The sequence below is a fragment of the Leptopilina heterotoma genome, unplaced genomic scaffold (genome assembly GCF_015476425.1).
Source record: "Leptopilina heterotoma isolate Lh14 unplaced genomic scaffold, ASM1547642v1 Lhet_60, whole genome shotgun sequence".
Taxonomy (NCBI): Eukaryota; Metazoa; Arthropoda; class Insecta; order Hymenoptera; family Figitidae; genus Leptopilina; species Leptopilina heterotoma.
In genome coordinates this window covers 3,336,270-3,362,801 of record NW_025111138.1, presented here as the reverse complement: position 1 = coordinate 3,362,801, position 26,532 = coordinate 3,336,270, and the positions used below count along the sequence as shown (strand labels likewise).

The following is a 26,532-nucleotide window of genomic DNA, read 5'->3' as shown; positions in this document are numbered from 1 at the left end:
TTTTTGAAAGAATATTTCTTTTTAGTTCCTATTTCTCTGAAAGAATATTTTTTGAATTTTTATTTATTTGAAAATAATGAATATTCCAAAGAATTATTTTCAAATTTTTATTTCTTTAAAAGAATATTTTTTAAATGTTTATTTCTTGGATAGAATTTTTTTTTGAATTTATATTTTTTTGAATTATTTTTAGTTTCTATTTCTTTGAAAGAATATTTTTTGAATTTTTATTTCTTTAAAAGAATATTTATTTTTAGTTTCTATTACACTTTGAAAGAATATTTCTTTTTATTTCGTATTTCTCTGAAAGAATATTTTTTGAATTTTTATTTATTTGAAAATATTGAATATTCCAAAGAATTATTTTCAAATTTTTATTTCTTTAAAAGAATATTATTTCTTTTTAGTTTCTATTTCTTTGAAAGAATATTTTTTGAATTTTTATTTCTTTGAAAGAATATTTTTTAAATGTTTATTTCTTGGATAGAATTTTTTTTTGAATTTATATTTTTTTGAATTATTTTTAGTTTCTATTTCTTTGAAAGAATATTTTTTGAATTTTTATTTCTTTAAAAGAATATTTATTTTTAGTTTCTATTACTTTGAAAGAATATTTCTTTTTAGTTCGTATTTCTCTTAAAGAATATTTTTTGAATTTTTATTTTTTTGAAAATATATTGAATATTCCAAAGAATTATTTTCAAATTTTTATTTCTTTAAAAGAATATTTCTTTTTAGTTTCTATTTCTTTGAAAGAATATTTTTTGAATTTTTATTTCTTTGAAAGAATATTTTTCAAATTCTTATTTAATGGAAAGAATATTTCTTTTGAATTTCTATTTCTTTGAAAGAATTTTTTTTTTTGAATTTCTATTTATTCGAAAATATTGAATCTTCAAAAGAATAATTATTTTCAAATTTTCATTTATTTGAAAGAATATTTCTGATTTTTCACTTTATCGAAGAGAATATTTAGGTTATTCGTTAATTTGTTTTTATTTAATTTTAATATTCTGGCAATATTATAATGAATTATTTCTCTTTTTTAGTACTTTATAATACAAATCCCAGTAACATTCGATTGAAAGTCGAAACACTTATTATAGTGGCATGCTATGGATTGCTTCTAAATCAGTTTAATTTGCTGTTTCATTTATGGAGAACATATGATAATAATGTTTAAATAGTTTTTTTGGAGCCACGATAATAATTAATGTTTACTAATTTTTTGGAAAACGAAAAAAAGAAAATCTTATCTCTCTGAGATAATTCTCCATCTGTAATATGTGTGTTACTTGGCGCATCTTGAATTCCTCAGAAAGATAAGGTGTACAAGATCATTAGAGAATTGATAGTTGAACCTGAGAGTTTTAGCAGGAAAGATTTATAAGCACGTGCTGTATAATTGCCTCAAGGAAAAAAAAAACATTTCCGAATAAATAGGAAAGGAAAAAAAATATTTTTCCCGGATATTTTATATTTGAAAAAATATACATTTTCCAAAATGGTTTATTCAAAATAATTATTAATTCAAAATAGTTTGAAAATAGTTCATTCAAAATAGTGAAAAATAATTTATTGAAAATAGAAAAAAATAGTTAATTCAAAACAGTAAAAAAATAGTTGAAAATACTTCATTCAAAATAGTCAAAAAATGTTAATTCAAAATAGTGAAAAATAGTTCATTCGAAATAGTAAAAAATAGTGACTAATTAGCCGTCAGTTAAATTTCGAATTTCCTTGAGATAAGTTAAGCATCGTTTTCTTTCCGGCACTCTCTTCCATTTTTATTGACGGAATCAGTCTGTCTTTCTCGGGGGGGTTTAAAATCAAAAAAGGAATTTTAAAAAACCAAATTTAATTTTCAGAAAAATAAAATGAAATTTTAGACTGATTTCGACATTAACATTCTAATATTAAGTTAATTGATTATATTTTTTATTACAATATAAGAGGCACGTATAAATAGACAAAACGAAATGTTACGTTATTGAACAATACTCAATTTGTATTATTTAATGTGGAGACAATATTTTCCACACATAGAGGAAGTATTGTTTGATAAAAATGACATTTTCTTTATTTATAATATATGGAAATTTTTCTAGTAATTTTTTTTTAAAACTTTTTTAATTTATATATTTATTAATGATTAATTCAGAGATCATTGTCAAGTGGCCGTTGTGTAAAGAGGCCTGAATGTTTCAGTGTAGCGCCCCCCTTCCTCACATCACTAACACCACCCGACCACTGAACACTGTCATCTTCTCAGTGTAACGTTTGATGTGTCTGTCTGTTTGTCGGTCTATCTATTATATATTATATCTATTTATCTATCTATCTAGCTATATATATCTATTTGTTTTTGTTTATTTGCCTGGTACATAATAATTATCTTCTTTTTTACTTCTCTTCGTAGATGTTCTTTTTTCTAATTAATAATTCACATATGTTGAAAGCGTAATTGCACACGAGAATATATTTGTGAGAAATTCTTTATTTTGCGTTAAATTTGTTTTTTTTTTTAAATTTTACTGTCAAATTTATTCGAAATAGAAATTTATTGTCGAATTGACTTAGTGGAAAACTATAAAATTTACTCAATAGAAATTTACTATCAAATTTACTCACTAGAAATTTACTATCAAATTTACTCGATAGAAATTTATTATCAAATTTACTCAATAGAAATTTACTATAAAATTTTCGCCGTAGAAATTTACAGTCCAATTTACTATCAAATTCATTTAATTACGAGATAAAAAAATACATCACAATGACACTCAGGAGAAATGTGACACACTCTGAAAAAAGGGGCCTTAGAAACAAAAAGTGAACAAAAAAAAATTGAAAAATTATGCAAAATATTATATCACTTAAAGTTCTAAATTTCTAATTAGTTCCAATTTTTACTAAATCAAATTAAGAACATAAATTTTGTGATACTATTTTTGTAAGAATGGAAATTCTTTTATTTCTCCTAAATTATTGCGTTGATAAATTTTTTTTCCTAAAATTTAAAAGATAAAATTCTTGTTTAAAAATAGTTATAAATTTTGTAACTTTTATAATTTTGAGTCTGAAATAATTTAATTTTTGCACAGAATTATTATATTACAACTTTTTTGATAACAATTAAACTGTTTCGAACAATTTAAATAAAAAATTCTTGAAAATTATTTATTTCTTTCGAGGAATTTAATTAAAATTCTATTGAAAATAATTGAATTCTTCGTTAGAATTTTATCTTTAATGAAAATAATTCAACAGTTTATTTAAATTGTATAGAAAATAATTAAAATGCTTCAAAAAATTGTACTATTTATAAAAATAATAAAAATCCTTCGAAGAATTCTATTATTATTTTTTTTTTAAATTTTAATTCTATTGAGAAATTTCAATTAAAATTGTCAAGAATAATTAAAATTCTTATTAACAATTTTAATTAAATCATTTCTGAAAATAATTGAATTCTTTCGAAAAATTTTATTAAAAACAGTTAAAAATAATTGAATTCTTTTGTAGAATTTTATTATTAATGAAAATCATTCAATTCTTGATAATAGAATTTTATTACTTTTTTTAAATAATTAAATTTCTGGGGAAAATTTCAGTATTTGAAAAATAATTGACTTTTTGTGAAAAATTTTAATAAAATTTTTGGAAATAATAAAATATTTTCGAGAAATTCAATTTAAATTGTATTAGAAAATAATTGAATTCTTATCAAAGAATATTGTATATGTTATGAAAATAATTGAAATTCTCTAAAGAATTTTATAATTTATGAAAATAATTTAATTCTTAAATTTTCTTTAGACGAATTTAATTAAAATTGTATGTACTGAAAAAAATTCAATTCTTACATAAAATTTTATTAAGATATTAAAAAATTAAAAATAATTCATTCTTTCTAAAAATTGTATTAAAATTGTATTATTTTCAAAAATAATTGAATCCTTGGGCAGAATTATTTTATTAAAATTTTTCTAAATAATAATTGGATTATTTCGTATAATTTCATTACAATTTTTGAAAATAATTGAATTTTTTCGATTAATTTTGTTAAAATTCTGTTGACAACAATTAAATTCCTGCGCAGAATTTTAATATTTATGAAAATGCTTGAATTTCATTATTTATAAAAATTCAATTGATTTCAAGAATTCTATTTTAAATTCGAAATAAAATAATTCAGTTGGGAAATTTTATAAAAACATTTTTAAATATAATTTAATTCAATCGATAAGTTTTATTAAAATTGTGTAGAAAATTATTAAATTCCATTAAAAAATTGTATAAATAATTGCTTTTCAGCAAAAAAAAAAAAAAATGTCATTACTTTCGAAAATAATTGAATTCTTGCGCAGAATTCTATTAAATTATTTTCAAATAATTTAATTTCATGAAGAATTTTAATAAAATTTTTGAAAAGAATTGAATTCTTTCCAGGAATTATTTAAAATTTTATTGAAAATAATTGAATTCTTGCGTAGAATTTTTAAAAATTATTTGAAAATAATTGAATTGCCTATAAAGAATTTGAATAAAATTTTTGAAAAGAATTGAATTCTTGCGCAGAATTTTAATTATTAATCAAAATAATTGAATTGTTTGCGCAGAATTTAATTACAATGTTTGAAAATAATTGAATTATTTCGTAGAATTTAATTTTATTCTTCGAAAATAATTGAATTCCTTCCAATAATTTTATTAAAATTCTAATTGGCTATTAAATTCCTGAGCAGAATTTTTTAATATTTATGAAAATATTTGAATTTGACATCAATTAAATTCTTGCGCTGAATTTTAGTTAGTTAATAAATTGGAATTTTTTAAATTGAATTTAATATTTAAAAGTCTAAGATTTTGTAATTTTCACAATAATAATAAATTAAATACTACATAACGTTTACTTCTAAGGCTCATTTTCTTCAGAGAACGTCACAAATAATATGAAAAAATATTTTTTTTTTCATTTATCATTTCCAGAGATATAAATTATAATGGGATTAGATACTTCTTCACCTTAGAATTATTGTTCTTTTGATGCGATCTTTTTATTATAGGAGAGATTAACATACGTATATGACTTTGGAAATAAAAATAAGAATGACTAATCTGACTTTATATAGCAATAAATTTACATTTGTAAAGATCAGATCTGAAGGTTTTATATCGCATAAATCTATAGAGGGGTTTTTCACAAAAATTATTAGGAATATAGATAAATGATTTGTGAACTTTTTTTATTGTGAAAATTCAGGTCTTTTTTTTACCGTATAAAGCAGAATTCGTATTTTTATCAGGGCACCTGGCTTGCTGGTATATTTTTATTCTTTTTCATGCAGAAGGCCTCAATAGATTTGCACAGCTTGCAGAAAAAAAAAATTTCAATCATAAATATTTCAAGGAAATTCTATTTGTTTCATTGACATAAAATATTCACTCTCCAATAATATAAAACTTATTATTGGAAAAAATTTGCCAGCTTTTGAATTTTTGTCGCAGTTGATATTATTTTCTTTTTTATCGAGGGAACGCAAAAAAGTTTCTTAGCAATTTTTAGTGTTATGAAATTTTTTAAAAGCTCTGATAGAGTAAAAATATTTAGCTCTTCATTTTATCGAACAATTGCTTGCTGCATTTAACTTTTTTATAATATATGACTTGTGCTTGAATTTTATGGATATTTATATTCTTTTTCGAATGTTAAGGGAAAACACCGTTTTTCGTCCTCTCTTCATTATTCCAAAAAGCTTGCTTCCCTCCTAATCCTCTGCTTGATTAGATTATCTAAAACGAAAAAAGAAAGTATTAATTAAATTACATTTTATTGCTAAGACGATAAATTTTGAATTTTATTGGTGCCTTGTTGAATTATTTATTGTTGTTGAATTACACTTTAAATAGAAAAAAAAATATTTAAAAAATTACTCGCTGTCAATTTTTTAAAACATATTTATCGCAAATCGCAGCTGCTTATTGAAATATATTTTTCTGTTAATTATTTCTGAGCTGCTAATCAGGGTAAAATTTAAAATTAATTTTGTATTGAATATTTTATTTAATTGAATAAATTTTTTTTTAATTTTTTATTGAATATTTTTTTTGATTGAATAAATTTTTTTTTATTTTTTATTCTAAATATTTTGTTAATGAATAATGGATAATAATTATGCATGTAGTGTAATGTATAATTATATGTGAATTCATAAAAAAAAGAGTCCGGAGACTACGTTTGTTATTTTTGCTATTTTTGAAGTTTTGAAGTTATTTGGAAAAAATACGAAAAAAAAAGAAAAAAATTAGACTAAAATTGTCACTGACTTAATTTTAGAAATTAAATTTTAAAGTTAAATATTTTTTTATGAAGCTGAAACTTTCATCCACTTAGTTTTTCAAAATTTAATTTTGGTTTTAAACAAAAAAGAAATTATTATATAAAAATAATAGTTAGTTTCACAGGACAGGGAAATTTTATCCAAAGTATTAAAAAGTATCAAATTATTGACAATTTTAAAAAGTCTATGAATTTTATTTTTCAAATTAAAATAATCCTTAAGTACTTAGAGTAGCAGTTTTAATTTTTAGAAATAATCAATTATTTATTTTTGTATTTAAATAATTGAATTGTCGTACAAAATTTTTTTATAAGATTTAATTTGAAAAAGAATTTCAGTTTTAATTTTTAGAAATACTTAAATTTCAAAAGGTTTTACATTAAAAGTATTTTGAAATTTTAATTCCTGGTTGGCAATTAAATAACAATAAGTTTACAAATATTTATTAAACAAAAATTAATTAATTTTGAAAAATTTTTATTTAGAAATTCTGAAAAAATGAGGTTTTCTAAAAACCATAATTAAAATTTTTTGAAAATAGTTAAATTACGGAAAATAATTTTAAAAAATTGAAAAAGTAGGAAATTTTCTTATATTTCATTAAAATAAATTTTATATTTCAAAGAATTTTATTTTCTAGCTATAAAAAATTATTTTAGAATATTGTTGTATTTTTTGAAGAATTGTAACTAAAAATTTGGAAAAGTAATTGAATTTTGCCAAAATTTGCATTTAAATAATTAAATTATTGTTAAATTCAAATAATCATTAAATTTTTAACGGTTTTTAAACTGAACTTTTTCTAAAATTCTAATAACCGAAAAGTATAGTAATATTTGAATGTTCATTTAAACAAATTATTTTCCTTTATAGAATTTATTAAATTTTTTGTATAATTTTATCCCAAAATTTTTTAAAAATTGAATTTTATTAGAAATGCAATTGTCATTTTTAGAAATAATTAAATTTCAAAAATTTTTACTTTGAAATTATTTGAAATATTAATTTTTGTGGAAAAGTAAATATGTATTTAAAGATTTCTTTAACAAAAGTAATTCAAGTTTTATAAAATTTAAATTAAAAATTTGTTTAAAATGAGGTTTTTTGAAAAATTGTAATTAAAATTTTCCAAAATAGTTGAATTCCCGAAAATAATATTAAAAAATTGAAAAATAGGTAATTTTCTCAAATTTTATATTTCAAAGAGTTTTATTTTCTCACTTTAAAAATTTATTTTTAAAAATATTATTGTATTTTTTAAAGAATTGTAATTAAAAATTTGTAAAATAAATAAATTTTGTTTTTAAATAATTTAAATAAATTTAAATCCTTAAATTTTTGTATTTAAATCAATTATTGTTTAAATTCAATTGAGGGGCTGGATGCTATAATGTGTTACGCGCCATTCACTTAACATGGCGCGTAACACATTATAGCATCCAGCCCCTCAATTATTTGTTGAATTCTGAATAAAAATCGATCTAAAAAAAAAATTCAGTTAAAATTTTGAATAATAATTAAATTTTACAAAAAATTTTGTATTTAAATCAATTATTATTGTTTAAATTCAATTATTGTTGAATTCTGAATAAAAATTGATTTAAAAAAGAATTTCAGTTAAAATTTTGCAATTATTTGAAATTTTTATTAAAATAAATAACAATAAGTTTTTAAATATTTGTTTAGCAAAAATTATTGAAATTTTCAAGAATTTATTGTAGAAATTCGAAAAAAATCAGTTTTTTGAAAAATTGTGATTAAAATTCATTTGAAGATAATTGAAGTTCCGAAAATAATGTAGAAAATTTAAACAATTAAAAGTTTATAGTCAATTTTCATTGATTTTATTTGAATTAAAATAATTAAAATAATTTTCTTTGAAGGAATTTAATTTTCTTTCTGTTAAAAATTGCTTTGAAATATAATTGTATTTTTGAAAACAAATAAATTGATAATCAATTATTATTATTTATTAATTTTTAATTATAATAAATTTAATTACATTTTAAAAAAGAAAGTTTTCTTTTTTATTGGTGGGTGCCAGTTTCAGCTTTATGAGAAAGAATTTTATTTTGCTTTTGTGGATAAAAATATTTAACTTTAAAATTTTCAAAATTAAGTAAGGTGCCAGTTTTTTGGCTTCATTAGAAAGAGTTTTATTTTGTTTTTTAAACGAAAGAAAAATATTTAAATATTAATTAAGTTAATTTAATTGAGATTTTAAAGAATTTAATGTGTAAATTCTAAAAGAAATCAGTTTTTTTAAAAATTTAATTCAAAATTAAATGGGTTGGCGTTTTATCTTCATCAGAAACGAATAGTATAATAAATTGACTTTTTCATTATTAAAAAATTAAAAATATTCAATAAAAACCATAAAAACATTTCGATTTTCCATAAAATTTTTCTTTCTCTTTTTAAGAGACTAAAAGTGAATAGAGATGAAAATGATTGAAAATTTTAGTTTTTGATAAAAAAAAATCTTGTACTTGGAGTATTTTTGTAGGTATAATTTTTGGATAATCTGTGATTGTTAAATTAAAATGAAATCTGTATTAGCAGCTCGGATGAAAATGACAGAGAAAGAGAAATAAAAAGAAAGGAAGGGAGTTGGGATTTTTTGCTCTTTTTTGCCTTGTTCCGTTGGTGGTGCCGTGGCAATAGCCTTTGTTTGTTTGTTTGTTTGGCGCGTTCGTAACCAAAGGATGGGCCAGGGTCGATGCAGGCTACGCTCTTAAACTATGGGGGGACCCAAGGGTATGAGCGCTGCAGCGTTGCGTCACAAGGAAGCCTTGAGGAAGATGAATGCGACTCAAGCGAGGAACTAATAGGCAGTGCTTCCGCCTCCGGTGGCGGCCAACCGGAAACACAAACACAGACAGTTGGGGCTCAGCCTAAGCTGGCCCCAATCAGTGGTTCGGTGGGCTCCACCACCGGGTCCACGACAGTTTTCAGACTTCAATTTCTCGGGTCGGTTGAGGTGGAAGAGGAAGGGGGTCGCAAACGGCGAAAACGCCTAAAGAAGCACATGGTGGAAGAGGCCGTCACTAAAATAAAGGTCGGCCTCACCCAATCATCACCCAAAATTATTCTTTTTTTGCTTTTTTTTTCTATTGTTTCTCAAAAAATTATCATTTTTTTCAGACTTCGCACTCGATGATTAATTTTAATATTGTTTAAAAGTAGCAGATAGTAGCTTATTTCAAAACTAAAAACGTAAAAACAGTAGTAGAAAAGTAGCTATCGAAAAATTAAAATTGACGACCGAAAAAAACTCGTTTTAGACACTTCACAAAACTGACAAAAATTCCAGTTCATGTTTTTTATTTTTCTCATTTTTTCTCCTAATTTTCATCAAAAATATTTATTTCTTATCCTATTACTAATAAATTGAATTCCTGCAACGAATTTTATTATTCATGAAAGAATTTAAATATTTATTTAAAAATAGATAATTTAATTCTTACGAAGAATTTTCTAAAAAATTTTAAATAATTAATTTTTTTTGACTAATTTTTATGCAAATTCTCCAATTTAAATAATTGAATTCCTGAGAAATTTTTCTTATTCATGAAAAGAATTAAATTCTGACGTAGATTTTTAAAAAAAATTTTTTTAAATAATTGAATTCTATTTGGAAATTTTAAGAAAATAGTAAATATTAAAAATCATTGAATTGCTAAAAGTTTTTAAAAATAATTAAATTTTGAAAATAATTGAATTGAAATTTTTGACAATAATTGAATTCTTGCGAACGATTTTATTGAAATTTTTTTAAATAAATGAATTTTAGTAAAGAATATTGTTATTTATGAAAATAATTGAATTTTACAAAGAATTTGATTAAAATTTCTGAAAAAATTGAATTTCTGAGAAGAAATTTTGTATTTATCAAGATAATTGAAAAACTGACGAGAATTTTTAAAAAATTTTTAATTTCTGTGAAGAATTTTATTATTTTTGAAAATAATTGAATTCTTGTGATGAATATTGCTATTTATGAAAATAATTGAATTTTGCAAAGAATTTTATTAAAATTCCTCAAAATAATTGAATTTTCCAAAAAAAATTTATTAATTATTGACATAATTGAATTACTTCAAAGAAAGAATCATTTTTTTAAAACTAAAAATAATTAAATTTTACAATGAATTCAATTAAAATTTTTAACAATATTTGAATTCTAGCAAACGATTTTATTAGAATTTTTTTAAATAAAGGAATTTCGAAGAAAAAATTTATTACTTTTAAAAATAATTGAATTCTTGTGATGAATATTGTTATTTATGAAAATAATTGAATTTTGCAAAGAATTTTATTAAAATTCCTCAACACAATTGAATTTCTGAGAAGGAATTTTGTAGATTTATAAAGATAATTGAAAAATTGAAGAGAATTTTAAAAAAATTTTGAATTTTTGCGAATAATTGTATTATTTTTAAAAATAATTGAATTTTGCAAAGAATTTTATTAAAATTTCTGAAAAAAATTTCTAAAAATTTGAATGCATCAGTGATTATGTTAAATTATTATTTTAAATACTTGTTATTTTTCAACACAAACTAAAATTTTCAAAAATTACAATTTCAAATCTTCCGAAATTAAATTATGTTCAAAATTTTTTTTAAATTTCAATTATTTTCAAAAGTAATAAAATTCTTATCAAAAATTCAATTATTTTCAAAATTTTTAATTAAATTCTTGTCAAAATTTCAATTACCTTCAAAAATTTTCCTCAATTCAATGATTTTCAATATCTAGGGGAACATAGTCTAGGTCGGCCACCTTTTTGACTTTTGTTTATAACTTTTTTTTAAAAATGAATTTGGACAATTGAAGTATATGGTTGGAAAGTCCTGTTTAATAGGAACATTTTTTCTGTACAAAGTAAATTGACAGGTTTAAAAATGAAAAAGTTATAAAGATTTAAAAAAAAAAAAATTTGTAGTCCAGGTTGGCCATTACAGTCAAGGTCGGCCATTTTTAAAATTCAAAGGGCATTAAACGTTAAAAAATAAAATAACATGTTTGGAGTTACGGAAAATTGATTCTTTATTGTTTACAGTTTGTAACTTAATGAAATAACAAAATAATAACAATAAACAATATAAAAAAATAAATATAAATAAAAAAAAGTTTTGCACTAAAATATTTATAAAATTAAATAAAAATATTAATAAGATGATCAATTATATTATGAGTTATACAGAATTGCAGTTTTTGCAAATGAAGTAGCTCGTCCTCAACTTTGCGCATTTTAAACACATAGTGGCCGACCTTGACAGTAAGTAACATTACCGAATTGTTGTAACCATAAAGAAATACGTTTCGGGATTCGATTTTTTACTTTGTTTTCCTTTCAACCATGAGTCCCACAAATTTTCTGCATACTTGCCTTGACGATTCAATTTGTTTTTTATCTTTTATTCATGGTTTTTCACATTATGCACAAAACTTTTTTTGAGCTTTTTTTGTACCGACGTCACAGAAAACACAATTTTCGATTTTCCGAAAATGTAATTGAACAAAAAGTTAGGTTTCACTAAGACAAGCTTCGACAAAAATGCGCGTAGGTGGCGCTAGTGAACTTGACAAAAAAACGCGAGTGGCCTACCTAGACAGTAGGCCAACCTTGACTACATTCCCCTATTATTTTAATAAAGTTTTCCAACATAATTCAATTATTTAAAAAAAGTTTTAATAAAATTCTACACAAACATTTCATTATTTTCTTAAGTATTAGAATTTCACAGGAATTCAATTATTCTTTATGGGAATTCAATTTTAAAAAACATTCAATTATTCAATAAATTATTTATTTAAATAATTGAATTCTCGTGGAATTGTTCTAATAATAATTGAATTCTTCCAAAGAATTAAAAAAATTTTTTTTTTAAAAATTGATTTTTTCGAGGAATTAAAATTAAATTTTTAAGAATAATTACATTTTTTGAGCAATTCTTATAAAATTGTATTAAAAATAATTGAAATCCTGCGATGAATTTTATTATTATGAAAATAATTGAATAGTTGTTAAGAATTTTATTAAAGTTTTTTAAAAATAATTGAATTCCCGAGAAGAATTTTATTATTTATAAAAGTAATTGAATTATTGCGAAGAATTTTATTAAAATGTTTTAAAAAAATTGAATTTCTGTGAAAAATTTGTTAAATACTTAGTTTTTTCAAAAATTTTTTGAAAATGCTATTCAAAAATAATTGAATTCCTGTGAAAATTTTATTATTTATAAAAATAATTGAATTTTGGATGAATTTTGTAAATTTTTAATTTTAATTGAATTGAATTCTTTTGCGAAATTTTATGAAAATACCAGATATTGAAAATAATTGAATTTCGAATACTTTCGGAAAATAATTGAATCGTTTTAAAGAATTTGATTATAATTTTTTGAGAATAGTTATTTGATTTCTAGTATTAGCGAATTTAAAGTAGTGGAAATTCTCAAAAAAAAAAAAAACCAGAAATAGTGGCTGAAATCGAAAAAGTACCCAAATAATAGCATAACGTAAAAAAATGTAGTAATTAGTAGGTTTTAGTAAATGAGTGCGAAGCCTGTTTTTTGTTCCGTTATTTAATTTTTTTTATGAGAGATTATACCCAAAAAAAAAATGACAATTGGTTGTAAAAACAAACATACGACTCGAAATTTTCTTATTTTCTATTTTTCTCTCTTTCACTTTTTGAATGGCATGATCTGCTATTACTAACTGATCAGAGATTTGAAATTTTGTGTCATTGTTGATTCATTCAGACAAACTCTCAGGTTTAGATGATTTCCATTTTTCTCGAGTTCATTTTTATTCATTTCTCTTTATTGGTGTAATTTATGATTTTTTTTCTAATAAGCATTTCTATGTGGTAGAGAAATATATTTTCTGAAATATCGCAATTACTTAATGAAATATTTGTTTTATCTTTCACGCTGCTCTTTCATAGGCTCTGGTGAGTATTCTTTGAGAGAAATAATTTTGATTCTTTTTGAATGCGTCTGCTAAATATTATTAATTATATTGATTAAATTATTTGAATTTATATGAATTAAATTATTTGAATTTATGTGGATTAAATTATTTGAATTTATATGAATTAAATTATTTGAATTGGTTTTGATTAAATTATGTGAATTTGCAGGCGCCCGATGGAGAGACGCAACCGAGTACGGAAGTTGATCTGTTCATATCAACGGAGAAGATAATGGTATTGAATACGGATTTAAAGGAGATAATGATGGATCATGCACTGAGAACAATATCGTATATAGCTGACATTGGAGATTTGGTTGTTCTCATGGCGCGAAGACGATTTGTACCGCATGAAATGGAGGAAGCACCAAAAATTAATAGAACTCCAAAAATGATTTGTCACGTTTTTGAAAGTGAAGAAGCTCAGTTTATTGCACAAAGTATCGGACAAGCATTTCAAGTGGCGTACATGGAATTTCTCAAGGCCAATGGGATTGAAGATCATAGTTTTGTCAAGGAAATGGATTATCAAGAGGTGCTCAATTCACAGGAAATTTTTGGCGATGAACTTCAAATGTTTGCGAAAAAGGAAATGCAGAAAGAGGTACACATACTACTTATTAAATAGTTAATAGTAACAGGGCTCGAACTAGGTCCGTAAATTTGCTTGAAGTCCGTAAAAGTCAGTTTTCTTGAAAAAAAAGTACCTAAAGTCCGTAATTTAATTGAGAAAAGACTAAAAGTTCGTAAATTGAACGATATAATTCAGAGAATTTTAGAGAATGTAAAAATGAGTACAGAAATTCAGTTATTTTCAAAAGTAATAAAATTCTTCGCAGAAAGTCAATTATGTTCAAAAATGTTTTTTATATTCTCGTCTAAATTTCAATTATCTTTAAAAATAATTAAATTCTTCTCCGAAATTCAATTATTTACAAATTTTTTGTAAATTTATTCGTAATCATTCAATTATTTTCATTAATAATAAAATTTTTACAGGGATTCAATTATTTTCGTAAATAATAAAATTCTTTTTAAGAATTCAATTATTTTCATAAATAATAAAATTTTTACAAGGATTCAAATATTTTCGTAAATAATAAAGTTCTTTTTAGGAATTCAATTAATTTCATAAATAATAAAACTCATTGCAGAATTTCAATTATTTTTAATAAAATTTTAATCAAATTCCTCGAAAAATGTAATTATTCTTAAAAATTTTATCAAAATTCGTCGAAAGAATTCAATTATTTAAAAATTTATTTGATAAAACTATATGAATTATCGAAAAATTTCAGATTCAAACTTTAAAAAAAAATTCAATTTTTAACAAATTTACTAATTAATTATTCTTGATTATTAATTTCAAAATTTTAATAAAATTCTACTTAAGAATTCAATTATTTTCATAAATAATAACAATTTTCGTAAGAATTCAAATTATTTTTTAAAAATAGTACAATTTTTTGCTAGAATACAATTATTTTTAAATAAAATTTTAATAACAATTCACAAATGTATACAATTATTTTCTAAAATTTAAAAAAATCCTTCGAAACAATTCAATTTTTTTCTTAATTCATTATAAAATTTTTCAAAAGAATTCAATTTTTTTCTTAATTCGATTTAAAATATTTCTAAAGAATTCAATTATTTTCTGAAAAATTTCATGAAAGAATTCAATTTTTTTCATAATTCGATATAAAATATTCCAAAAGAATTTAATTATTTTCTAAAATTTTTTATAAATTCTTCGAAAAAATTCAATGATATTTATAAATAGTAGCATTCTTTGCAAAGGTTCAATTATTTTAAAGACAATTTTTTTAATAACATTACATGAAAGAATTCAATTATTTTCTAAAATTTTATTAAATTCTTCTGAAAAATTTAATTATTTTTCTAAGTAGTAAAATTCTTTGCAAAATTCAATTATTCTCAAAAATATTTCACGATAAAATTCAATTTTTTTCTTCATTTGTTATAAAATTTTTCAAAAGAATTCAATTATTTTCTAAAACTTGAAAGAAATTGTTCATAAAATTAAATTATTTTAAAAATTTTTAAAGAAACTCCATTATTTAAAAAAAATTTAAAGAAATTCTTTAAACAGAATTTATGTAATTAAAATTATAAAGTTTTAACATAATTCTTCACAAGAATTCAATTATTTTACTAATTCAATTTTAAGAAACATGCAATTATTCAAAAAATTGTTTTTGTTTGTATTAAAATAATTAAATTTTAGTAGAATTTTTTAATAAAAATTGATTTCAGTTAAAATTTTAAATTATAATTGAATATTAAAAGCATTAGAGCGAGAATTTTTAGAAATAATTGAATTTTGAAAAGGTTTCAAATTAAAATCTTGGAAAATCTGTATTTTTTATGTTTTTAACAAACAATTATGTGGAATTAATTTTTTTGTGAAAGTTTTCACAAATCATAAAACTCATCACAGAATTTCAATAATTTTAAATACAATTTTAATCGATTTTCTCGAAAAATGTAATTATTCTTGAAAATTTTATTAAAATTCGCCGAAAAAATTCAATTATTTAAAAATTTGTTGATAAAATTCTTTATGGGAATTAAATTTTAAGAAACATGCCATTACTCAATAAATTGTTTTTATTTATATTTAAATAATTGAATTCTCGTAGAATTTTCTAATAAAAGTTGATTTAAAAATGAATTTTAGTTAAAATTTTAGATAATAATTGAATATTAAAAGCAATATAGCGTGAATTTTTAGAAATAATTGAATTTTGAAATTTATTTTTTTGAAAAAGTTTAATTGAATTTTTCTTATATTACTTTAAGTTTTTATTTTCTATTATATATATTTTATTGAAGAATTTACGAATAATTGAAATTTCGTAAAATTAAATATTGTAAACAAATGGATTTGTAAATTGTCAAAGAACTTTTTCGAAAATTATTAAAAATAATCGAAATCTCGAAGACTCGGAGTTATGGATTTCTTTATGTTTTATATGGAAAATTTAATTTATAATTAAAATTTAATTTATAATCTTAAGTAAAATATTCTTTTTTCTTTTCTTTCTTTTCTTCGAAATCTCGAAGACTCGGAGTTATGGATTTCTTTATGTTTTATAAGGAAAATTTAATTTATAATTAAAATTTAATTTATAATTTTAAGTAAAATATTATTTTATTTGACTCGGACTGTTTATATTTTTTGTCAGTAATTGGTCCGTAATTTTTCATTTTTGGTCCGTAAAGTCCGTGTTTTTAAATACTTTTACTGGTTCGAGCCCTGTAGTAAAGAAACAATGAAATTATATTATTTTGATATTATATTGTATTTTGAAAATAGGTGGTGGTACCAAAGGCAAAAGGTGAAATTCTAGGCGTAGTGATAGTGGAATCTGGTTGGGGCTCCATGCTACCGACAGTGGTGATAGCAAATTTGGCACCGGCTGGTGCGGCCGCTCGCTGCGGGCAGCTAAACATCGGCGATCAAATAATTGCAATCAATGGGGTCTCGCTGGTCGGTTTGCCTCTTTCCACGTGTCAGACATACATAAAAAATTCCAAGAACCAAACTGTCGTTAAGTTGACTGTCGTGCCGTGCGCGCCTGTTGTTGAAGTCAAAATCAAGAGACCAGACACAAAATATCAGTTAGGATTTAGTGTACAGAATGGAGTTATATGTAGTTTACTAAGAGGAGGTATCGCCGAACGGGGTGGCGTTCGAGTTGGTCATAGAATTATTGAGATAAATAACCAGAGTGTTGTCGCAGTACCGCACGAAAAGATTGTCAATCTTTTGGCAACATCCGTCGGCGAGGTACAATTTTATTCATTTAAACAAAAAAAACTTCCTTCTATTTTTCTTTTTATATTTTCAAAAATTCAAATCTTTTCAATTATTTTTCTCGATTTCAGTTTTTTTCTTTCTTCTTTGAAGTACTGAAGTAGAAGAAATTGAAGAATTTCTTATTTATTTTCTTACAACTGGGTTGCCATAGGTCAAGGAATTCAGGGAAAACTCGAGGATTTTTATTAGAATTACTGGAAAAAATTAAATATTTACAATTCATGAGAAAATTCTGAATATTTGTGTCTTTTTTGGTTGCCTCATAAACTATTAATTACCACGAATTCTGATACAAAACCTTCAATTTTTTCTACTTCTGACAATAATTTCTTTTTAAAAATCTTAATTTTTGAAGAACTATCATAAAATTATTACTTAGAAAGTTTTTAATGAATAATTTTACTTAAATATTTCAGAATTAATTGAATTTTAAAAAAGTTGCCTTTACAATTTTCATAAATAGATGAACTTCAAAAGGTTTTAATTTAATTTTTTATAAAATTTCAATTTCCAATGAATTTAATTAGAAATTTTAAAGATCTTAGATTTTTGACAAATTTTAAGAATTAAAATTCTTCTGAAATTAGTTAAATTTTGTAATATATATTTAATTAATTATTTAAAATAATAGTTGATAAACAATGGATTTATAGAAAAATTTTAGTAAAAACACTAAAAAGAATTGAATTTTGGAGAAGTTACAAATCCAATTCTCGTCAAAATTTCAATTATTTTTAAAAAATTTCCTGAATTCAATGATTTTCAATATCTATTATTTTAATAAAATTTTCAACCAGAATCCAATTACTTAAAACAAAATTTAATACAATTCTATGCAAACATTTAATTATTTTCATAATATAAATAATAAGCATTTCACAGCAATTTAATTATTTACAAATTATTTTTATAAATAAATACATTTTTCAGGAATTCAATTATTTTCATAAGTAATAAAACTCATCGCAGAATTTAAATTATTTTTAATACATTTTTAATTAAATTCCTCGAAAAATGTAATTATTCTCAAAAATTTTATTAAAATTCGTCGAAAGAATACAATTATTTAAAAATTTGTTGATAAAATTCTTTATAAAAATTCAATTTTAAGAAACATTCAATTATTCAAAAAATTTTTTATTTTTGCATTTAAATAATTGAATTCTCGTAGAATTTTCTAATAAAAGTTTTCTTTGAATGAATTATTTAGCCAAAAATATCTTCTAAATTGATAAGAAGTTATTGATGTTTTCGAATAATTGTACAATTAAAGAAATTCGTAAATGATTGTAATAGAACATTTTTTTTTGAGTAGGTATCTAATCATTTTTAGGATGAATCAGAATATTCTTTGGAGTCAGGGAAAAAGTCAGAATTTTGTTTAGAAATTTGAGAAAAGTGAGGGAAAAATAAATGTTTTCGGCAACCCTGTACAAATTTAAAAATTTCGAATTTACTTTCTCAAAAATCTTGTTTTTCAAAATATTGACATTATTGATAATTATGGTTATTTTCAGATTTTGATGAAGACGATGCCGACATCAATGTTTAGGCTGTTAACTGGCCAGGAATCTCCGGTGTACATATAAGCGTTTACCTGGCCAAAACGATAGTGAACAGACAATACATCTGCCATCCACTACCGTACTCTATATATATATAACTTCATTGTACAAGTTGTTCCACGTGAGTTGTTTTGTATTTCAATTTGGAACGCCCCATGTCCCACTTATTACAATCATCTCTTGCTTACAATTAAATAGACTATGGTCTGGTCTATAGTCACTTTCAAACTAAATATATTTATTCACCGATTATTTATTAAGTGACAAAGTTATAAAAGTTTTATCAAAAACAAAAAAAAATAATAACGTGACATCTTACGGCAGCAATAATATAAATATTTTTCTTAAATATTTTTTCATGCGTACTTGTGCTTCTATAGGTATTTAAAAAGCTAAAAAGAGTTTTTGCAATTGATTTACAAAAATTTCGCTCTTTTTTACTTTGTGAATTTCAATCATGATGCATTCCAAATTGTAATTTAGATACACTTATTGTTGAATGAATTTTTTTTCTCAAAAAGCTAATATTTTTGTTTATGATATATAAAGAAAAAAAATAATGTATAAAGGCGTCCACTCTTTGAGAAAATAGAGTGTTTTTTGTCTGAAGTACAAGCACTATGTTCACTACAAATAACTGCCGTTAAGAGTCGCTTTAAGTTACTTGCGCCAAGGAAGATGAGGTAGACGATGCAATGCACATGATTATAAATAGCACAAAAGCTCTTTACTAACGTAATAGGGCAGGGCTGGAACTGTAAAGTAAATTACAATTTTCTTATTAATTATCATTATATATATAATTGTAACTTTTTCTAATCATCTCTTTCTAATTTTTGCAGGTTTTAGTTAATTCATTCCTTTGTTTAATTTTTTATCTCTAAACTAAGAAATGAAGTTTTGTCGATGTCAGATAGAAAACAAATGAAAGCGAACAATTATTTTTTTATTTTTCTTCATTGCTTTTTGTTGTAATCATTGTTTTTTATTTGAAATCGAGTTAATTGTATAACACGTACTGGCAAACATCGTCAGTACTTGAACAAATCGTACATTTATTAATTTTTATTATCAATATTGTAAGCCTCTTAACGAAAAGTCTAATTGTCACCTTACCGGACTGCATTATCAACGAAATTCTTTCTTATTTTCAAATTAACCGAATTTGAATAATCGATTAATTTAAACTATTTTAAACGTTTTACTTTTTTAAATCGAAATCATTAAGATTTCAGGTCGTTAATTTAATTTAATTTAATTCAGGTCTTAATTTAACTTTAACGAGCCAAAAAAGTCGCTTTGGTCGATTAAAAGTAGAAAAAGTCATTTATTTAATTCAGTGTTGTCACAACAATTTTATTTTGTATTTCCCTGAATCTTCACTGATTTCTAAATTCAAAACTTGAATAATTTTGCTAAATAAATATTTAAATACTTCTTATTTCTTCTTTCTCGGGAAATAAAATTTTAAAAATTTCAACTTCTGAAATTTATTAATTTCTAAAAATTAAAACTATAACCCTTCAAAAATTCAATTATTTTCTAGAATTTTTAACTAAACTTCATCTCTGAATCAATTATCTATATTAATTTTTAATTATTTTCCGAAACTTTTTCGAGAATTCAATTCTTTAAATACAAAAGTTCAATTTTTACAATAATTGAAACTTTCCATTTTTTTAAAAGATATTAAGGTAGAATATTATGATATATTATGATTATTTTCTTCAAAATGTTAAAAATTATAATGAAAAAATTTTGAGAATTACTTTTTCGAAAAATATTTTAATATAATTGTTAGAAACTAATTTTCATTAATTTTCATTTTTATTAAATTTACACTTGAAGATTTTTCATTAAAATTTTTGAGAATTAAATTATTTTCATAATTCACAATTAAAATTCCTCGAAAGTTGATTTTCAAAAATTGTAATAAAATACTTGAAGAAAAAATCAATTATTCTCAATTAAATTTTTGAAAATTTCAATTTTTCAAAAACTTTTTAATTGTATATTTCGAAAATTTAATTAGAAAAATTATTCAAAAATAGCTTTTCAAAGATTTGTCTATTATACTTTTCACACTGATAAAAATCGAAATAAGTTGCATTTTATTCTAAAAATGTGGTATTTTGTCGCAAAATTTGTAAAAAAAAAAGTCGAAAAAGTAATAATATCCGAGGCCTGGTAATTGAATTATATCAAAAATACTAAAAAAGTTTCTGACGAAAAAAATGGAAAATGTACCTTCATTTATTTATTTTTTTTTAAATTCGGTTAAATTGAAAATAAGAAAAAGAATTTGTTGGGGAAGCATGCGCCTTTCACGTATCTAGAAGAGTGCCGATTTTTTTTTCTCAAAACAATTTTCGAAACGCTCTTTCAAAATATTTGTAAATACTTGCAATCTTCTACCAATATATTATAATTTTAATATATTTTTAATGGAAACATTCTAAGCTATTCTGCTTTGAATATCAAGTACGCAAAAAAAAGGTGCGGATAGTAAGATCCTAGATTTGTTTGATAAAATTTCAATGCCAAAGTACATCGTGACAAAATGAAAAAAAAAGACGCATAATGAGTCTTACATCTTCTCAACATAACTTTTTTCACTTTCAACTCTAGGAAATAAGACTTTTTAAGGCCTGAATAAAAAACCTTGTAAATTAATAAGCTTCATAATTGAAAAATGGCGATCCAAAATGATCATCATTAAAACTATCACGTCAGCTCATTCGAATTAAAATCAAAAATTTTCGATGTCTTTTTCTCAGATTTTGTTATTACCAGAATTTTAAAATGTAATTAAATTTAATTAAATTGAAATTAAACTGAAATTACTGAAACTTCGATGTTAAATTTGAAATTACGTATTGTAAATCGAAACTAAAAATTTAATTTCTAGCAGACGTGTAGTGCCTTTATAATTCTAACATGTACTTTAAATTTGGATCTCCAGATATTTCTCAACGCTTTTATAAATATATGTGTACAATATTCTTATTCTAAATATTACCAATTGTTAACACACATTTTCAAGGAGAAAAATTTTTCATTTTCGACAAATTCTCAGAGAAAGATGGAAAAAATCTATTTAGAGAAAAAAATAGAAGCGAAACATTAATTCTACGTATTGATAAAATTGTTCATTTTACTCTACGATAAGTATGATGTAAATCCGCATTTTGAAAGTAGTCGAACTCTTCTGTGATTGTTTCAAACTTTTCAATGTGACTCATAGTTAATAAGATTAATTTGTTCTTTCTGTTTTAATGACGGCGAAATTGTTTCGAATGAATTTTTTGCTTCTTCACGAGGAAGCTTTCTATTTGCATAGTTAAAAAAAAGGTAAAAATTATTTTACTAAAGAATGTAGTAAATATTTTTTATCAAAAAAAACTATGGATATTTTTGTTTTGTTTCTTTTCGAAATTTATGAGGGGAAGAAGATTTATCTTAATACTAGGAAATAATTAAGAAAGCTAGTAATTGAAGAACTCGTCAAATTTTATTTGAATGATTTCAAATATTACTTGTTATTTTACTTTTACTTTCGAGTATATAATTCGCGAATTCACTCTCAAGTAAATTTTTATTTAAGAGGAAAAAAATTTTAATTTTTTATTAATTTCGAACTAAGAATTGAAATTTAAATAAATTTTTAATTACCTGATTATTAATTAATTGATTAAGTTAGAAATAATTAAGTTTATCAAAATTTAATTAATTGTAGATATATAATTTTTTACTTCTTTTTCAACTTCTCAATCGTCGAATACAATGTGAGAGAAAATTTTCTTTTAAAAATTTTCTATTAAAAATAATTGAATTTTTCCAAAATTCTAGTAAAAATATTTAACAATTTTATTAAAATTTCCGAAATTCTATGAAAAATAAATGAATTTAATAAATGAATAACTTGAAATTTCACAAAATTGTATTTTAAGAAATTGAATTTTTTTGAAATTTACTAAAATCATAGAAAAAAGAATTGAATTTTTAAGAATTTTATGAAAATTTTAATTTATTATTATTTTATAGAATTCTATGAAGAATAATTGAATTTTTAGAATTGTATTGAAATTTATAAAAAGAATTGAGGGTAGTTCACCGGAAGAACAAATTTTCACTTTTAGATATTGTAAATAATTCGAAAATTTTGCTCTTAAGTCAATTTTTACCTGAGAGGAAAAATATTCCAATTTTCAAATAGTTTCGAACTAAAGATTTAGTTTTATTACATTTTTTAATTAACCGCATACAATTTCTAGTTTTAATTTTTTTTTCAACTTCTATGTAATCTTCGAATACAATTTGAGAGTTTCATTGTTTCCGTCGAATGGAACAATGTAAAAGAGAAGAAAAATAAAACTTATTGCATATCACAGAATATAGAATTTAAAAAGAAAATGTTTAAGAGGAGATACACACATCCTGTGTACATACGAAAGGATTAATAAGATGAAAAATAAAATCAATTGTACATTATCTATAAAAAAAAAATATGATCAAATGATATTGGATAAAATAGGCTCAAAGAAGAGAGAGAAAAAAAAATAAAAAGAATTAGTCAGCTATACGTAATAATATTTATAAAAATGAACTTTGGCATGGAAAATTTATCCACACACACACAGTATATATAAATAATATATTCGATGAACATTGGAATGTAATAAGTAAAATATATGGGATCAAACAAGTTGTATAGTTGGGTGGCTAAAACTTATCTAGTCACTATGCTAAGAATGAAATAATATATATTATAAATAAAAAAAAGTACATACTCAGCCATCGCAAGCCACTCCGACTGAAAAATGTTTAACCCTATTTTAACAAGTGAGTCCGCAAATGCGAAAAATCTATCGTTTTAGTAATCTTACGTGATCATCAATAAATTCTTAATATTTAAAAAACAAAAGAATATGTATATGTCATATTTTGTATTTTAAATAGCTTCGAAAAAAAACATATATAGAAAAAGCAAAAATTTTGCCTTGGAGAAACATTTTTATTCTCTATTATTAAAAAAAAAATGAAAACTAAATATTCTAATGAAGTTCTTATTACTTCATTTATAAACAATAATGAATATTGCAACAATTTTTAATTACAATCATTTTTATTTTATACAAAAGAAAAAAAATGAAAACAAATTTTTTTAATTATGTTTTCATCTGATTTTATATATAAATTATATTGCAAAGTTTTTACTACAGTTTTTGTATACAGACAGTCGAATATGAAATGATTTTTGAATTCCTTTTTTTTCCCCAAAATGGAAAAAGTCATCAAGAATTTCTTATAAAAAATTTTTTTTTTTTTTTTGGTTGTATTAAGGTCATGTTATTCAGTGTGAAGTTTTTCCATAGTAAAGTATATGGGGCACGTGACCACTGAATAACATGACCTTAAGGAAAGTTGTTTATTATTAGACAGTTTATCGACAAATTAAGAGGAAATTTTGATTGTAAAATTAAGTAAAAGAAAGAAAGTTAGAGAACATGTTTTGAATGCCCACTTGTGCGACAATTAAACCTTAATAATAGAGCTTGCGCTGTAGCTTCAAAAATTCATGGTGTTGCCATGATTGTCTTTATCAATGTTATAAGTTACAATAATAACTAAGCGATGTGTACTAGTCCATAAAAAAAACAATAAACTGTAATTTTGAACTCATTTCATGATTATATTATTGTATATTGTATAATATTAATTTTTTTCTGAATGGCCATTTGTGTGATGTATTAAATATCAAAGAATATAATTATAATTATTTATATAATTACATTTTTTAAACAAAAAAAATCATTAATCTAAATTCATGATTTTTCAGTTTGTTTAAAAATTATAATTCGAGAATCGAGTATTTAATTTAAGAATTTTATTTAATTTAATCTAATTAATTAATTAATTAAATTAATTAATTTTGTAAGTTATATTATGTTTTCTTAATTACGATTAAAGTACCTATACTTTTTTTAATTTTAATTATGTTATTCTCATTTAAAAGAAAATTTTTCTCCTTTTAATTAGAGTTGAACGATTTTGATAAAAACTACAAAAGAATTTACATTTTTTTTATTTTTCTAATTTGAAAGAAAGAAAAATTCGATATTTAGTTTAATTTTTTAAATATGTATTCATATTTATTTTTTTTGTTTCAGGTCAGGGAAATCAGGAAAGAATCATAGATATCAAGGAATTTCATCAAAAGTACTGGAAAAATACCAAATTTCTGAAATTACTACAAAAATTCCGGATTTTGGTATTCAAAATTAATATTTTTTTGTTTTTTATAATTACCACAATGAATTCTAAAATAATTCTCTGATTTTTTATTATTTCTGTAAATAATTTAAATTATTTACAGAAATAATTGAATTTTAGAATAACTTTGGAAAGTTATTAATTTTAATTAATTTAAAAAAATTGATTTAAAATCAGATGTAATTTCTAGAAATAATTGAATTTCAGAAGGTTTTAAACTAAAATTTTTGCAAATTTCAATTATTTTGCAGAAATTAATAATATTGAAATATTTATTTTTAAAATATAAACGTCCTAGACAATTTTATTCAAAATACTAGAAAAATTAGATTTCTAAGAAATTTTAATTCAACAGTTTAAAGATTCGTAAATTAAAAAAAAATTAATTTAATATTTATTAGTATAAAAAGTAGAATTAAAATTTTCAAATTGCATCTACAAAATCGTTAATTTCGAGAGTTTGTAATTACAATTATTATTATTAATTATTTTATTTTCAAAAGACTTAAATTTGAAATTTTCATTAAAAATTGAAGTTTCGATAAAATTTATTTGAAATTATGAAAAATTAGTTTTTTTTATTTATTTATTAATCCTATACGCTTTTTTTAAAATATTTTAGTTCTATTTTTGAAACCAATTTGAATGTTTATAAATAATTAATATTTCCAAAAATTCTATTTAAAAAAATTGAATTTTTAAAGAATTTTTTGAAGTAATTGAAATTTTTATTAATTTCCATTGAAAGTAATTGAATTTTATTAAAATTATCAAAAATTCTTTAAAAAATATTTGAATTTTTAAAGTATTATATATAAACGATTTAAAATTATAGTTAAGAATTGAAATTTCTAGAAATTTTATAAAAAATAATTACATTTTTTAAGAGTTTTATTAATAATTTAAAAATATTGTTAATAATAGAAATTTCTCCAAATTCTATAAAAAGTATTGAAATTTTTTTATGAATTTTATTCAAATAATTGAAATTCTCCAATATTTTATTAAAACAAATTGAATTTTTTTTTAAGAATTCTATTAAAAATTGAAATTTTTCTAAATTCTATTAAAAGTAATTGAATTTTATTGAAATTTTCAAAAATTCTATTAGAAATTTATGAATTTTTAAAGAATTTTATTAACGACTTAAAAATATTGTTAATAATTGAATTTTTTTATAAATTCTATTAATAATATTTGATTAATTGAATTTTTGAACAATTTTGTTAATAATTTAAAAATATTGTTAATATTAGAAATTTCTCCAAATTCTATATAAAATAATTTAATGTTTTAATAATTTTATTCCAATTTTTTGAAATAATTGAAATTCTTGATTTTATTAAAACAAATTGAAGTTTTTTAAAAGAATCTCACTAATAATTGGAAATTATTATTAATAATATTAATAATTAAAATTTCCCTAAATTCTATGAAAAATAATTGAATTGTTGACGAATTTTATTGATGACTTAAAAATATTGTTAATAATTGAAATTTTTACGTATTTTATTAAAAATAA

General features: G+C 21.8%; 1 protein-coding gene across 10 annotated transcripts in view; it reads left to right on the top strand.

Moving 5' to 3' along the window:
• LOC122509419 overlaps positions 1 to 18,858 on the top strand; it is a 50,739-nt gene extending 31,881 nt beyond the window's left edge. For 7 of the 10 annotated variants that reach the window (XM_043623469.1, XM_043623474.1, XM_043623471.1 and 4 more), the window contains 5 exons: positions 9,049 to 9,402; positions 13,303 to 13,308; positions 13,498 to 13,932; positions 16,669 to 17,142; positions 18,690 to 18,858. In XM_043623469.1, coding sequence (XP_043479404.1) covers positions 9,049 to 9,402; positions 13,303 to 13,308; positions 13,498 to 13,932; positions 16,669 to 17,142; positions 18,690 to 18,761 — 1,341 coding nt within the window. In that variant the 3' untranslated portion in view covers positions 18,762 to 18,858. The remainder of the gene's footprint in view (positions 1 to 9,048; positions 9,403 to 13,302; positions 13,309 to 13,497; positions 13,933 to 16,668; positions 17,143 to 18,689) is intronic. The other 3 variants (XM_043623477.1, XM_043623476.1, XM_043623475.1) reach the window with 2 other exon arrangements.
• Positions 18,859 to 26,532: the final 7,674 nt, after the last annotated feature.